This window comes from Myotis lucifugus, unplaced genomic scaffold (assembly GCF_000147115.1).
Source record: "Myotis lucifugus unplaced genomic scaffold, Myoluc2.0 scaffold_291, whole genome shotgun sequence".
Classification (NCBI taxonomy): Eukaryota; Metazoa; Chordata; class Mammalia; order Chiroptera; family Vespertilionidae; genus Myotis; species Myotis lucifugus.
Window position 1 is genome coordinate 994,322 of NW_005871339.1, and position 14,626 is coordinate 1,008,947.

The 14,626-nt window shown below is 56.3% G+C and overlaps 1 protein-coding gene across 1 annotated transcript; it reads right to left on the reverse strand.

The window, feature by feature from the left end:
- Nucleotides 1-511: 511 nt before the first annotated feature.
- POFUT2 (protein O-fucosyltransferase 2) lies at nucleotides 512-10,233 on the reverse strand. The gene is made up of 9 exons (XM_006099926.2): nucleotides 10,075-10,233; nucleotides 8,601-8,851; nucleotides 6,115-6,256; nucleotides 5,432-5,545; nucleotides 4,684-4,750; nucleotides 4,401-4,526; nucleotides 3,094-3,274; nucleotides 2,735-2,858; nucleotides 512-1,793 (listed from the first exon to the last, which is right to left on the reverse strand). Exons 1-9 carry the CDS (start codon nucleotides 10,203-10,205, stop codon nucleotides 1,640-1,642), a joined length of 1,290 nt encoding a protein of 429 aa, XP_006099988.1. The 5' UTR covers nucleotides 10,206-10,233; the 3' UTR covers nucleotides 512-1,639.
- Between the last annotated feature and the right edge of the window lie 4,393 nt (nucleotides 10,234-14,626).

A 14,626-nucleotide genomic window follows, 5' to 3' on the forward strand; every position in this document is an offset into this window, starting at 1 on the left:
CCACCTCTCACACCAGCGAAGCTGCCTGTGGTCCCGGGACTTGATGCCAGGTGGGTAACCACGGCCAGTGCGCTGGGCCACGGAGGGAGGCATGTCCCAGGTCCTCGGGAAACTCGGCCCTGGGCCCGGAGCTCCCCTCCCGCCGTTTTCCCCACGTGTCTCCTGCCCTCTAAGGTGGGATTTCTCGCTGCTCTTTCCACCAGGATGCAGACCCAGGACGACGCTGCTGCCTCCGCAGGCTTGAGGCTGGCGTTCTCAGTCGCTCCAACAGTGGAGTTTTCTCTCACCAGCTGGGCAGCAGGTGGCACCATGGACGGGAGGCGGGCGCCCTCCGCACACGGCTCACCCACTCCCGCTGGCACATCCCCTCCCACAGCACCGCACGGTGACCGCACACCCACGACGACAAAGCACTATTTTCCCTTAAAAAGGGGTGACCACAGCCCACACTGCTTCGTACAGCTCCCAGCCTAAAGGATGCTCCAGCGTAGAAAAGGCGCCATTTCTAGGATTCTGCTTTCTAGAACATTTATTTTATTAGTAACGTGTGAATGTACAAATGGAATAGAATAAATATATCATCACTTCAGCCTGCACAGCTGACACCATGGGCCCTGCGTGTTCACAGATTTCCGAAGCCTGGGAAGGAGCCGGAGAATGGAGGCCGTGGCCTCGACCCCATGTCCTGGCTGCCGGCTCAGCAGAAGGGCCCTGTGCCCACGCTCGTGCCCACGGCCGTTCACCCAGGTGTCCCTGAGGTCAGGGTTCCCAGTTACAGAGGGGACAGGGCGGGCCCCCTGGCAGTGTTCCACAGCCGACACACTTGCCCGGGGGCTCCCCCCACCCCCAGCCCCGGGTAGCAGTTCCGAGGCCTCAGAAAGGGCCCCTGGAGAAGGACAGCCGAGGACAGCTGGCCTGCTAGGCCCCTCCCCACACAGGTTGGGTGTTGAGTGACAACCACAGGTGCAGAGGCAGCAGCTGGGCGTGGGGTGCGGACGTTTCTCTCCGCTTGCACAGGCCAAGTCGCTCAAGACCTGCGTGCAACTTCCCGGCCCTGACAGGGGGAGCGACTAGTCACAGGCCCCTCCCACCCGCCCTGCAGGCAGCCGTTCACTCCCTCCAGCTCAGGGCAGAACTAGACTGTGCTTTGGGGGTAACAGTGAGTTACAATGACTGACCCACAGACTCAAATCACACCGAGCCCCAGGGCCCGGCCAGCTCTGCGGCCCCCAAGACGGGAGCTGCTCGCACACGCCTGCCGACTCCCTGGAGAAGCCTACCAAGGACGGCCGAGGAAAGCACGCCGCGGGCCCTGCTGTGGCTGACACACGGCTTCAGATCCTGACAGAAAAGACCACCAGAGCCCCCAGTGGCAGTGCCTTTGCATGGGCAGCGAAAGCTAGAAGACACAGGAACAGGGACAGCTCCACGCGCAGCACAGCTCCCGCTGTACTCATGTGGCCATGGGCTGTGCATGCGTGTGTGGCCTCCTCGGACCTGAGACCCCGAGACATGACGTTTGCCTGTCTAGCCACCAGCCAAGGGCAGGAGCAACACCACAGCGACATGTGGCGTTAGGGGAAGCCCCGAGTCCACCGCAGGTACAATGGATGCAGGGCACGGGCCTCCGAGTGCCAGCTCAGTACACAACCTTCCAGTGCGTGGGCTGCTCGCACGCTCTCTCCAAGTCCCCACAGAACCGGTTGTATGTAGTCTTGGGGTCCAACCCCAGGATCTCCCTTTCCTCGTGAATCCGAAAAGAGAACGTGGAGACAGAGGTGCCGATGAAGAACCTGCAAAGCAACAGAGGGGTCACCAGAGTCGTGCACGGACTCACCAGTCGCAAGCACAACCCCCCAGACACCGGCCCGACCTGAGGCCCCGGGCCCCTGAGGCTGTCCCCACGGCCAGGGCGGTGGGAAGCCATCGCCTGCAGCCGCCAGCCCCCAGGATGACAGCCTGGGCACAATCGCACCAGAGGTCTGCCCTGCCAACGTCGGCCAGGTGTGGGTCTATGGGAGGCTGGTCTCGTAGCCCTCACCTACAATCTCCACAGACTCTGGGGGCGGAGGGGACAGAGCTGGCAGGCCCTCACTCAGAACCCGGGGTGGCGGCCGAGCTGCAGGCTGTCTCTCAGCCCCAGCCCACTGCCATCCCCGCCACTGGGGCTGAGCCTGCTCCCCGCCCCCCGGCTCAGCGGAGGAAAAGGGCCCTCACCCGGGGGAGCGCCCGGCACACACGAGGGTAGATGCACATGCTGACCCATCAGAACCAAACACGGCCTCCACCCAGGAGTCCGAGAACCCTGGCGCAGAAGGAGATAAGCTGCTCCACTGCTATTTGCCATTTTAATCCAGAAGTTCTTTCTGGCCTTCCCCCAGTGCCAGCAGGCACAGAGTCCTCAAAGGAGTCCACAGGGAGGCCCAGGACCCACCCTGCGCGGCTGCCTCCCCCAGGACAGTCCCAGGCCGGGGCTGCTCCTGGCTGGCAGGCGGGGCAGGTCTGGGAATGAAGCTGCCCCACACTCACCCTCCTGCAGCTAGAGGAGGGGGCGGGGGAAGCAATCACGACAGCACAGCCCGGGCCACGGGACTGAGACGAATACCTCACAGCAGCCTAGGCAGTGCCGGTGACAGGGACTTCCCGGGGGGAGGGGGCTGGGCAGTGACCCACGGCACGGCACGCAGAACTCTCTCTTGACTGTGGAGACTCATGAACCTGGTCACTCACGCACCTGGCATGCGCGCAGACCCACTGGTCGATGATGGCCACGCCTCCGTCTTTGTAGAGCTCCAGCTCCTCCCACGTGGGCTCAAACCTCACCATCTCGGGTAACAGTCTCTTCAGCTCCTCATATTCTGCAAATTGAAAGGCACGGCCGTTGAACGGGGATGTGAGCTGCCATTGGTGTCTGCCTACCAGGATTACACGCACGCTCTGTGACACGCGGATGCTCCAGGAGCTCGCAGAGGGCGGAGAGGACACCACCACAAAACTCAGGTCGCCCTCCCAGCAGCACAGCCGAGGGTCAGCATGCATGTGGGTCTGCCCAGACACAACGGGGGCGAGGACGACAGAGCCAGGGCTGCCTACCCTTCCTCACAGCGTCTGTGGCCACAAACACTTTGTCCAGCCCGTGGGTCTTCATGAGGCTGCGTATCTTCTTCACGGCTCCTTCCAGGCTGGGCACGTCCTCCCGGTGGCCCCAGATGAAATCCTTCCTCCGCAGGTGCACGGCGAGGTAGGGCCCCCCCAGCGAGGAGCCCAGCTCCACCTGCAGAGGCAGGACATGCTGGGCGGGCCTGGGAGCTGGGGCGGCGTCCGGCGCTGCCACTCAGGGGAGGCGGAGGGGACAGTGTCCCGCACCGTGTGTCTGTCTGAGGGACCCTCAGGCGAACAGGATGTTTCCTAAGGCCCTGGAGTGACTAATTACCGTACCCTCTGATCTCAGTGCAAGAAAACAGGTAAATGAAACATACACATTAATTGAAAATAAAAACCTCCCGCCCAGCTGGTGTGGCTCAGCGGTTGAGTGTTGGCCCGTGAACCAAGAGGTCACCGGTTGATTCCCAGTCAGGGCACATGCCCTGGTTGTGGGCTCAATCCCCAGTAGGGGGTGTGCAGGAGGCAGGAGACAGTCAGCAGCAGATCGATGTTTCTATTTCTCTATCCTTCTCCCTTCCTCTCTCAAATCAATAAAAACATTTTTAAAAATTAAAAAAAAAAGCCTTCCACTTAACACTGTATTTTCCCAGTAAAGACTACCCACATACCTATGCCATTCCATTCTAAAATAGCCACGTGTCATAAGAGAATAAGCAGGTGAAACTATGTTCCTGCTTATGAAATAGTTCGCTCTTAAAAACCACAGTGAAAGGTCACAGAACTACATTATACTTAAAAACTATGTCAATGTGAAAAAGCAACATAACATTTCTTAAAATTAAATTATAGGAAAACCCAACCTTTCGGAAAAGGAAGTGTGTAAAGGGATGATGCTGGACCGAACGCGTCAGTGGTGCTTCTGTGTGGTTGGACGAATTTTGCTATTTTTCCTGTATTGCTCTTGTATTGTAAAGACACCACTGAACGTAACTGGTCATCTTTTACCGTCTGCTTGCATATCTGTGACCTGATTTTACTCTAACAGCAACCGTCTAGAACCTGCGTCATTTCCCGTCCATTTCACTGAAGAGAAACTGTCCCAGCAATTTCCCTAGGTTTGCACCAGGACCAAGCGCGCGAGTGGGGGGGGAGGGGGAGCGTCCTGAGCGAGGACTGCACTAAGGGGGCGACAGTGAAGGGGACAACCTTGCCACCCCCTGCTGTAAATAAGGGTTTGTCATTACGCATCTCAAGAGACGACTTACATTTCCTCTAATTAGAGAGACAGAAACTACCTTCAGCTTGGTCCAGTCCTCCTCGTCCGGGATCCTGTCGGCCTCGTTGGTGGAATTGAGATATTTACTTCTGAACTCGTCGCCCACGGCACGCAGGTGCCTGGCGAACACCATGCTCCGCCGCGTCTGGGGGTGCAGACAGGGCAGCTGAGCGCTCCGCCCATCGGCCCCCAGGCGGGTGCCCAGCTCAGCCCCCACCCCGAACACCACGGTCTTAAATGCTCAAAACTAAACGACTTAAAGCGACGGAGAACATGCAGCAAGGCCCGCAGGCAGCACTCACATCCCAGTACTCCTTTCCCCCGTAGTGGTCGTGGAGGAGGTTCTCCGCTCTGTCTAACATCACGGACCTGTTTTTAAACAACAGGAAAGAGAGCTTAAGTTTAAACACGTTTACCGACGCGCTCCACAGGGCAGGCTCCGAGTGGGCCCAGGCCAGGAGGCACGGGGACGAGCTCTGAGAGGGCACTAGGGTGCACGCGGGCACGTACCGCTGCCCTCCAACACCATGCTCCTGAGAGGAGTCATTTCTGGGCGGTTCTAGGTGTCCACAGAGTCCCGCCTGTCCTAGCTAACGCACCCGTGTCACCAAGCCCCCGGTGACTAACAATGCAAGACGGTGTGAGCAACAGTGGCTCCAAGGAGCACCCCGTGGGGACCAGACTGCCCGCCGCAGAGCCCAGGGTGTGGGTGCCGCTGAGCCAGCTCTGGGGCCCTTCCCTGGCCTTTCCCCAGGGACATGAACCTCCTCCTGGATCCCATGGCCGTCCTGCCTCGCTGCGGAGTGAGTGTGGGGGCGGAGGCCAGGTCTAACTTTCCAGCAACCCCACACAGGCCACAGCCAGGAGGCATTCCAATGCCACCAGGACACAGTGCACATGTGCACATACACATTCACATGTGTTCATTCACACATGTATTTACCCTCACATGTGCTCATGCATGTGCATACATGCACGCGTCACACATTCACATGTGAACATGCACATGCACACTCTCGTTCACTGACCCAGGACGGTGCAGGCACCTACCGTGCTGGCGTGTTTTTCAAAAGCATAGGTGCAATGACAGAGGCCGAGCCTTGAACAGACAGACAGGAAACGTTTAGTCCCCTTGTTTCTTCATAACCCCAAAACCATCCCCTGGAAAAGAAGAGCCACAGGACCCCTCAGCTGTTTGTTCCCCAGAGGCAGTCAGTACCACCTGGATGCGCACGCACACCTGAGCCTCAATAAGCCCAGGAACTCTCAGTGAAGGTCCCTGTTCGAGGGAGTGATGCTGTGGGAAGGATTTCTACAGAAACCGTGCGTTTCTCTGACTTGGTGAGACCGCTGGAGCTCTTTTCAGGAATCGGGGCGTAAGGCCGGGAGAGCAGGGCCCTCCAGGGGGAACCTGATGGAAGCGACCCTTCGGGCTTCAGTGCCCGCGCTGACGGTCACAGTGCCTACGACACTCCTCTAGAGCTGCCCTGTCACTCCGCCTGGGCACCCGCCTGGGGGCCACTTAGGACTGGGGTGACAAGACCACGCCCAGGACCTGGTTCAAACGCCATAAACAATGTGGGGAAAGGTAAACACTGGTATCCAGGTGACCTGAGGCATCTGTGGGCAGGGGACCCGGAGGCTGGCTGCACGCGGCCCGGAGGCTGGCTGCACGCGGGGAGTGTGGTCACGTGGCCCCACGTGCGCTCCAGATGCTGGGATGACCTCAGCTGTAGTACTCGTGCTTGTCCTGCGAGTACAGCGGCGGATCGAGGCAGGGCCGCTCGTCAACCTTCTCCTCCCAGGGGCCCTCTTTCCACCCTTCCGCATAACTTTGTAGGACATAAATCTGGTCAATGAAGGGCCCACCGTTCTCTGGAAGAGACCAAGAACTGACAGTAAATCGTCGCCAAAGCACCGACAGAGGATTATCACTTCAGGGCCCCTTCTTTCCAAGGACTGAAGGTGGCCTCAAAAGTGGGGCTTCTGACAGAACGAATGGCATCGGGGCACAGGGTCCCTGGAGGGGTGGGTGGGCTGGGGGTGGTGGAGCTGTCCAGGCCTCATCACCCTGGCCTCTTACAGCACCTGGGCTTGCTCCACCCTCTTCTCTTCCTCCCTGAGGTAGGGCTGGCCTCCTGCTGGCCACAGGCCCCACTCACTCCTTCACCCTCCTCTCCGGGGGCTCCCCCTGGGGCTGGCCTCCCCACTGTGCCTCCAGTCATCAGTGTCTCCCTCCCAGGGGCCTCTGAATAGCCATCGCCCAGGGCTTGCTCTTGACCCCTGTGAGCCATTCAAACTACATCCCTCGGATGCCCTTCAGGGCCTTGGCCACCTGCCCCTCCAACACTGTGGACCCTTCCAGCTTTCCTTTCTCCACGCACCTTCGCCACCTCAAACACTGCCGGTTCCAAGGGCTTATTTATATTCTTTCTTAAAAATCTTCACTTGAGAATATGTTTTTATTCATTTTAGAAAGAGGGAGAGGGGGCGGGGGGAGGGAGGGAATCAATGTGAGAAACATCGATCAGTTGCCAACCGTACACGCCCCGCCCCACCCTGAATGGGGACTGAATCCACAACCTAGGTATGTACCCTGACCAGGAACTGAACCCACAACCTTTTGGTGCACAGATAATGCTCCAACCACCGAGCCACCCAGCCCAGGCAGCTTCATTTACATTCTTTATTTTCTGCTCCCCATTCCCCACAGGAGCTCCAGGAGAGCAGGGGCCTGTGTCCCCACCCACTGCTCCCACCTACACCCAGGTGTGTCCGCCACATCTGTGGTGGTCAAAGATTTGCTCGAAGATGGAAGGAATGAGCCAGTGACAAGAGAGCCACAGCAAGTGACATTCCGGTGTCTTGTCCGCGCTGTCTCACTGGGGCACTGACATCTGCATGGCTCCTCTCACAGTGAGGGACCGTGATACGACACCGAGAGGCTGGTATGTGGCCAGGCGCTCTACCGCACACCCCCCAGAACTCCATCCTAGGATGGGCCCCCGAGTCTGTCCCCTTTTGTAGGGGAGGAAACAGCTGAGCAGAGTCAGCTCGTCGGATAGGGTGGAGGCAAAGCCAAGCGCCTCCCCCAGGGCACTCCATCTTCCCTCCCCCTGGTGGCTTTAGGTCCAGGGATGGGGCCTGGACAGCAGCAGGGAGGACTCCTGTCTCCTGTCCCCACACACCTGCAGTTCCCAGTCATTAAGCACAATTCCAATGGCCAAGGCCCAGACCCGTCCCTGTGTCTGTCTGTCAGGAAACCCACACCCCACCCTGCAGGAAGGCGAAGGGCAGGTTCTCTGGGAAGCTCCGCAGCCCGGGTTCAGAACCAGGCTAAGTCAAGTCGGACTAAGCACCCCGCTACATCTCCCCTCTTGGGCTGGGGGAGGGAGAGTTCCAAGAATGCTTTGTAAGTCTCAGAGTTTGCCTCTTCTGAGAAGACACTATGTCGTTCCAGGCCTGCAGCGTTCATAGAACTTGAAAAATGAAGATGTGCAAGCCATCATCCTCAGTGTGAGCCCCGATTCTAAGCTGTCCAGATCCCTGCAGAGTAGGAAATCAAGCAACGTCACAGAGCAGCGCCCACCAGTAACTGCTACAAGTATCAGCAGCTTAAAGACCATGACTCATCATTAATGGTACAGTGTATCAGGGGCACCATGACTCATCATTAATGCTAGTGTATCAGGGGCTTAAAGAGTGTGACTGGCTCTCCTAGGCCTCTCTAGGGAAGCAGAAAAGACAGGTCACTGATATGTTAAATTTTTGTCTTCTAAACAAAGCAACAGTAAGCTCTAAATACCTTTACTCTAAGAAAATCTTCAAGCAGGACTAAATAAATGACGCATAGTCACGAGTTTCACCAGCACTGCGGTGGACATCGCAAGGTCAGCGCCACACACACGTGGTGTTTTGGTAAAATGGCCTCTTCCGCACGGAGCTGAGAGGAGCTAGGACAGCCCCGGCCTCCGTGGCAGCGGCTCTCTAACTGCACTTCCCTGGCTCCCAGGCTGTCAGAGGCGAGGAGGCACAGAGCTCATAACACTTCAGATCTACTTCCCTAGAAAAATTAAGGCAAAACCAAGGTCACTGGTGGTGTGGGAAACGGAAGGACACAGGGCCCCTCCACCGAGCAAAGGCAACTACGTACAACCACAGGCCCAATGAGACAGCCCGCGGGCCTGGCCTGCCGTCCACACCAGAACCACCGCCTCACCTGCAATGAAGTCCTCGTATTCCATGACGGGGATGTTTTTATTGAGACTTTCAAGATCAAAGAAGTCGGACCAGGGAATCCGGACCTGGTGAATGTCCGGGCTCTGCCAGTGGTAGAGGCGGCCCCAGGGGGGCAGCACCATCACCCACTCCTCAGACTTCATCAGGATCTTCAGGAGGGAGGCCATGCGAATGTAGACATCCCTGCGGAGGTTGAAACCCTCCGGGGGGTTGACATCATACAGAAGATACCTGGCGGGGGGAGCAGGACAGCGGTACTTCAGTGTGGAGGGCTCTGGACAGAAAACCCGGAGGCACCAGAGAGCCACAGGTGATCACCCACCCTGATGCGTTCAATAGCTTCTAGTCTGTGAGGTGGAGCCAGCATCTGACCGTCTCACCGAAGACTTACAGAGCCCGCACCTCGGAGCACCATGTGCTTAACAACTGGCAATGACTGACAACTAAGCCGGCCACCTCGGCAACCAGAACCCGAGAATCAGTCCTCCCGTGGTTTTCAAACTTTTTAGCCTCCGGCCCATTTTACACTCTCGGTAATTACCGAGGACCCCAGAAGGCTGTTATGTGGGTTGAATCTATAAATAATTCCTGCACTAAAAGTGAATGCAAGAACGTTAAAAAGCATGTGTTAATTCACTTCAAAGGAATACATCCAATACATATTATTAACCTTTTCCAATAAAAAGTATATATTTTTTCAAAACAAAAATAATTGGTGAGAAGAGTGGCAATGTTTGTAAATTTTTCCATCTGCTGCTGCATTCAATGTGTTGTGATATCACAGGTGGTCTGGGGCGGGGTTGGGGGAGGGAGACACACACGAGATAAACCAGTGGGAGAAAGAGAGTGAAAAGGCAAATTCCCCCACTCCGGTATTACTACTGAAATGGTATGTCCCGGGGTCCCTGGACACACTTTGAGAACCGCTGCCCTCCCCAAAGCGACCCCATCTGCTACGAAGGCCCAGGCCCGCGCCCTGCGCGTCTATGGCAACAGTCCCCCATCCTCATCCCCCTTCTCCACGTTGTGTTCCCACAGTCCCGTAACTACAGACGGACTGTGCGTCGCCCAGGGCTTGGCCCATCTGCCACCTCTGCGCCTCTCACCCCGCACAGGTCTACTTGGTTCGAAGATGACCTGCACGGACCCTCATTTCTCAGGCCCGAGACGTGAACATCAGCATCTGGATGGAGACTGAAGGCCCCGCGCACATAAACAAAGCTGCGCTTCCTAGAACCGTCCCGTTCGAACCTCCGAGTCTGGGGCTCCAGGAAACTCGGGCAGGAACCCGCATCAGCTCACAGGTCCCGAGCCTGCCCTCCACGCTGAGCACAGCCAGCCCTCCAGGCGTCTCCGGGGTCGCATCCGCCTCGGGCCACCCCGGCTCGCGTCCCCTCCCCGCCCCGCGCCCGCCGCCACCAGGGAGCCACGCCGACACCCGGCCACGCGTTTACCGTCTGAATCTCGCCCTGTCCGACACCAGGTGGGCCGGCGACTGGCTGACCCAGAACTCCTCGCTCGAGGCGCTGGCGAACGGGCCGGCCGCTGCCCCGAGCAGCACGCAGACGACGCCAAGCGCCGCCATGGCCTCGGACGGCCACGCACTTCCGGCGGCCAAGTCCCGCCCAGGAAGCGCGCGCCCGCTAGTCGCCGGGACGCGTCGTCTGTAACCACGGCAACGCCGCGCGCCCCGCCCCGCAGGTGCGTGGTGCATCCTGCCGAGCCCGGACGTCTCCAGGGTGTTACGCGCGCGGCAGCCGGTTCCCGCGGCGGAGTTCCGGGCCGCGGGAAATGGGACAGCGCGGGGCGGGGCGGGGGTGAGGTACTGCCGGTGCTAGATCCCTGTATTAGGCTGCGTTCTCCGGACTAACCAATAGGGTCTACATGGACGTATGTAAGACATTTATAGGACTAGGCTCATATTATCTGTGCTTTACAAACTGGAGAACCGTAAAGCCAATGGTATAACTCAGTCTAAATCTGGAGGTCTGAGGACCAGGGAGCCCATGGAGTAACCCCCACTCAGAAGCCAAAGGCCTGAGAATAAAGGGCAGCCGGTGGAAATCCAGGAGTTTGAAGCGCTGAGAACCAGGAACTCTAATGTTCACGGGCAGGTATATATAGCCATCGCACACCTGGCTGGCAAGGCTCAGTGCTTGAGCTTCAACTATGAACCAGGAGGTCACGGTTCTGTGCTCTGTCGAGGCACATGCTGTGTTGCAAAAGGCATCTGAAGAGTGATTCTCATCACTGATGTTTCTATCATCCCTGTCTCTTCCTCTCTGAAATCCAAGACGTGTGTGAGTGTGTGTGGAAGATGGACATCTCAGCCGAAGAAGACACAATTCATTCTTCTTTCCTCTTTCTATTCCTCTTGTTCCCCCAGAATTTGGAGGAAGCCCACCAGCACTGTAAGATCTCCTTACTCATCGACTGAATCAAAAGCTAGCCCCATCCATTCACACCCAGTATTGTTTTACCAGCTACCTGGGCAACCCTTAGCTGTCTAGTTGACACATAAAATTAACCCTTCACAGTGACCCCAATCAAAGGGCACCCAAGTGAAGACTCCAAGCTGAGGTTTCAGGGGCTGGTGCTTTTGGGTAGGGGGACCTTAGGCAAGAAGCTCAGTTCCCCTGCAAAATGAGGACCATGGTGCTCACCCAGCTTAGTGGATGCTTGTCAGATCCAAGGAGATGGTGCATGTTGAGGGCTTGGCACTGGGCCTGGCTTAGAGGAAGAGCTCAGTAAATGGGTGTTTCCTTCTTTTTCCCTCCAGCAGAAGTCCCCAGCATTCTTCCCCCTCAGTCTCATGCTCTACTCCTGAGGTCAGGGAAGAGAGCTGAGCACAAGCCACCCACTGGGACTTAGCTTCTGCATGGGGCCTCCCTGATCCTGCTTCACCCAAACAGCTGTAGCAGTCAGCCCCGGGGGGAGGAGTGGGGATTGGGAGGTGGGGAGTGACGGGTAGGGGTGGGGTTATTGAGTAAAGATTGGATTCATCCCTGGTGTTTATCAGGGAAAAAAAAAAAACTTGCAGACTTCAGGTGTGCCTCACCAGCATGGCCAAGGGTGAACCTGAGGAAGGGCAGTGAAGAATTGAAGAAAAGACAGACAAGAGAATAAAGCTGGGGCTTAGTGGATCTCCCATGCCTGGATGAGGACACAAAACACCCAGCCTGCAAGCTTATGCTTTATTTTATAGTCTGATTAAAATAAGAGTAGATTAACATGTATACAAATGTTCTCGTTTGACAACACTTGCTGCATATCCCACAGCACATTAGCTACTTAGGAAGGAATGAGGGAGGGCTACAAGACAGGCTTAATTGTGGTAGGAGAGCTCTGCCTTCCAGGCTGGGACTTGTTGTGGCCCTGCCACAAGTAAGCCTGAGGCTTGACCCTGAAGCTGCTCCATACACTCAGGATACCTGTGCCACTGGCTGCTCAGACCAGATGACATGTTAGTGTTGCAAGCAGGGCTGTACTATTGAGCATTTTTTAAATCTGCTATTATGTAGATGCTACTTGAGTATAAATATTTTTGTGGTGATTTATGTAAATGTTTGTGGTGATTCATGTAAATGTTAGGTGATTTATGTAAAAGTGCCTTTTCAAATGATAACGGAATTTTGTTACTTTTATAAAATGCATGTGGATATTACTTTACAACTGTTTAACTGTGTTGGGAGACTCAAATCAAACTTTAAACCTGGTTTTAAAGATCAGTGACCAAGAATTGTTTCTTCTTTAAATACACTGAGAATAATGCCCTAGCCGGTTTTGTTCAGTGGATAGAGTGTCAGCCTGTAGAGTGAAGGGTCCTGGGTTTTATTTGTTTGTTTGTAAATATATTTTTATTGATTTTTTACCGAGAGGAAGGGAGAAGAATAGAGAGTTAGAAACATCAATGAGAGAGAAACATCGATCAGCTGCCTCCTGCACACCCCCCACTGGGGATGTGCCAGCAACCAAGGTACATGCCCCTGACTGGAATCAAACCTGGGACCCTTCAGGCTGCAGGTCGATGCTCTACCCACTGAGCCAAACCGGTTAGGGCAGCCGAGGGCAAACTACGGCCCACGGGCCGGATCCGGCCTGTTTGAAATGAATAAAACTAAAAAAAAAAAAGACCGTACCCTTTTATGTAATGATGTTTACTTTGAATTTATATTAGTTCACACAAACACTCCATCCATGCTTTTGTTCTGGGCCTCCGGTTCAGTTTAAGAACCCATTGTGGCCCGCGAGTCAAAAAGTTTGCCCACCCCTGGGTTAGGGCATACACTGAATGTTCTTGAGCATATCCAGGAAAGCCTGCAGAGACGGTGCCTCCACATTCTGGAAGGTGTTCTGGACTCTGCTGTACAGGAAGAAATATTTCAACTCCAGGCCAGATGAACCCGAAGTGGTTCTCATCGAACAGGATGAAGACTCAGGGAAGCGCCTGGGGTAGGCGAAGCCAGGTAAGGTAACAGTGTCACGCCATAGAAACACATCCTGCAGGTTGCGGGGTAGTTGTGGTCTATTGAGCGCACACCCATAGGCAGAACAAACGGAACAGGCTGCTCCTCCGAAGCTGCAGCCCCGGACTCCCCCACGCTGGGCTGGGCAGGACTCTGCCAGCCATGGCCCTCGCTTTCCTCAGTCCCGTCTTCTTGCTGCTGCTGCTGCTGCTGCTCCCGGATCACCTGCTCGTCAATCTCCTGGACCAGGCGGGAGAGCTCGTTGAAGTTGCCAAAGATCTCGCCATCTCGCAGCTGGATGCGACGCATGAGGTGGATCTCTAACGTCTTCTTGGAGACGCCAGTGATCTTGGTGACCCTGGCATACTTCCCATGGAAGCTGAGCATGGAGATCTTTAGGTGGAAGGTATCGTAGTAGTATTGGAAGAGGCCTGGCCTGATGAGGTCGTCCGGGTGGCTCGGCGGGAGGTAGAGGCGGCGGTAGGTCAGCCAGTTATAGCGCTGTCTGTCCTCCAGCACCCGCCCCCGTTCTTCCCTAAGCCGCCTTGGTAAATCCCTTCCGTGGTATGTGTTCTTGCACTGGGTCGTGAACCTGTCCTTCCCAATCTGCATGTGGCGGTTGTGGGGCCTGCTGTCGAGGCCTTCCATGCACTCCACCTTGGCTGATTTCCTCTTCCTCAGGCGAATTCTGAACGAGGGCTTGAAATGTATGGGGCCACTCACATGGGTGTTAAGGGAAGGCCTGTATTTCCAACCAGTAATGCATAAACCGTCCACCAGGACATTCACTAGTGTTCTATAGTGCTCAGTATCTAGCTGCCACAATCCCAAAAGGTTTCTGTATGGGAACAGCTTCGCATAGACTTCTCGATAAGACATACCGATCATCTCCAGGTTCTGCAAGTTTTCACGAACGCCAAACTCCTCGCGGCAGCGCCGTCTCCAGATGCTGTCGGTGTGCAGGATGTGGTGGAATCTGGTGCAGGCCTGGGCCAGGCTGGGCAGGTCGGTGCCGGGGAGCAAGGCGAAGATCTCCACCAGCACCTCCACCGGCAGGTCCTGCAGCGAGCAGTGTGGGGGCGGCATGGGGCTCGCGATTCCTCCACTCCCCGCACCGCACCGCGCAGCCGCGTCCCCCTCGACGTGCTTTTCTGCCGGGGCCTGCTTGCCGTGGGCCGCTGCCTTCTCAGCTGGGCGCTGGCGCTTGTGATGACACCGCTTGCCCTTGGCCACTGCTGTCTCAGCTGGGCGCTGGCTCTTCTGACGACACCGACATCCCGGCGAAGAGCCCAGGCCGCAGAGGCAAGCGCGCTCCTCCATGCTTCCACAGGTAACAGCCACCGCAGCGTGGGCCGGTGAGCCTCAGCCAGGCTTTAAGCTGGATCTTACCGCCCTAGAGTCCAACCACGCCCCCAGGGCCTAGCCACGCCCCCTCAGAGAGGAGCCAATTGTAGGACTTTATTTTTTTTCTTTTTTTTTAAATTAAATCTTTATTGTTCAGATTATCACAGTTGTTCCTCTTTTTTCCCCCTATAGCTCC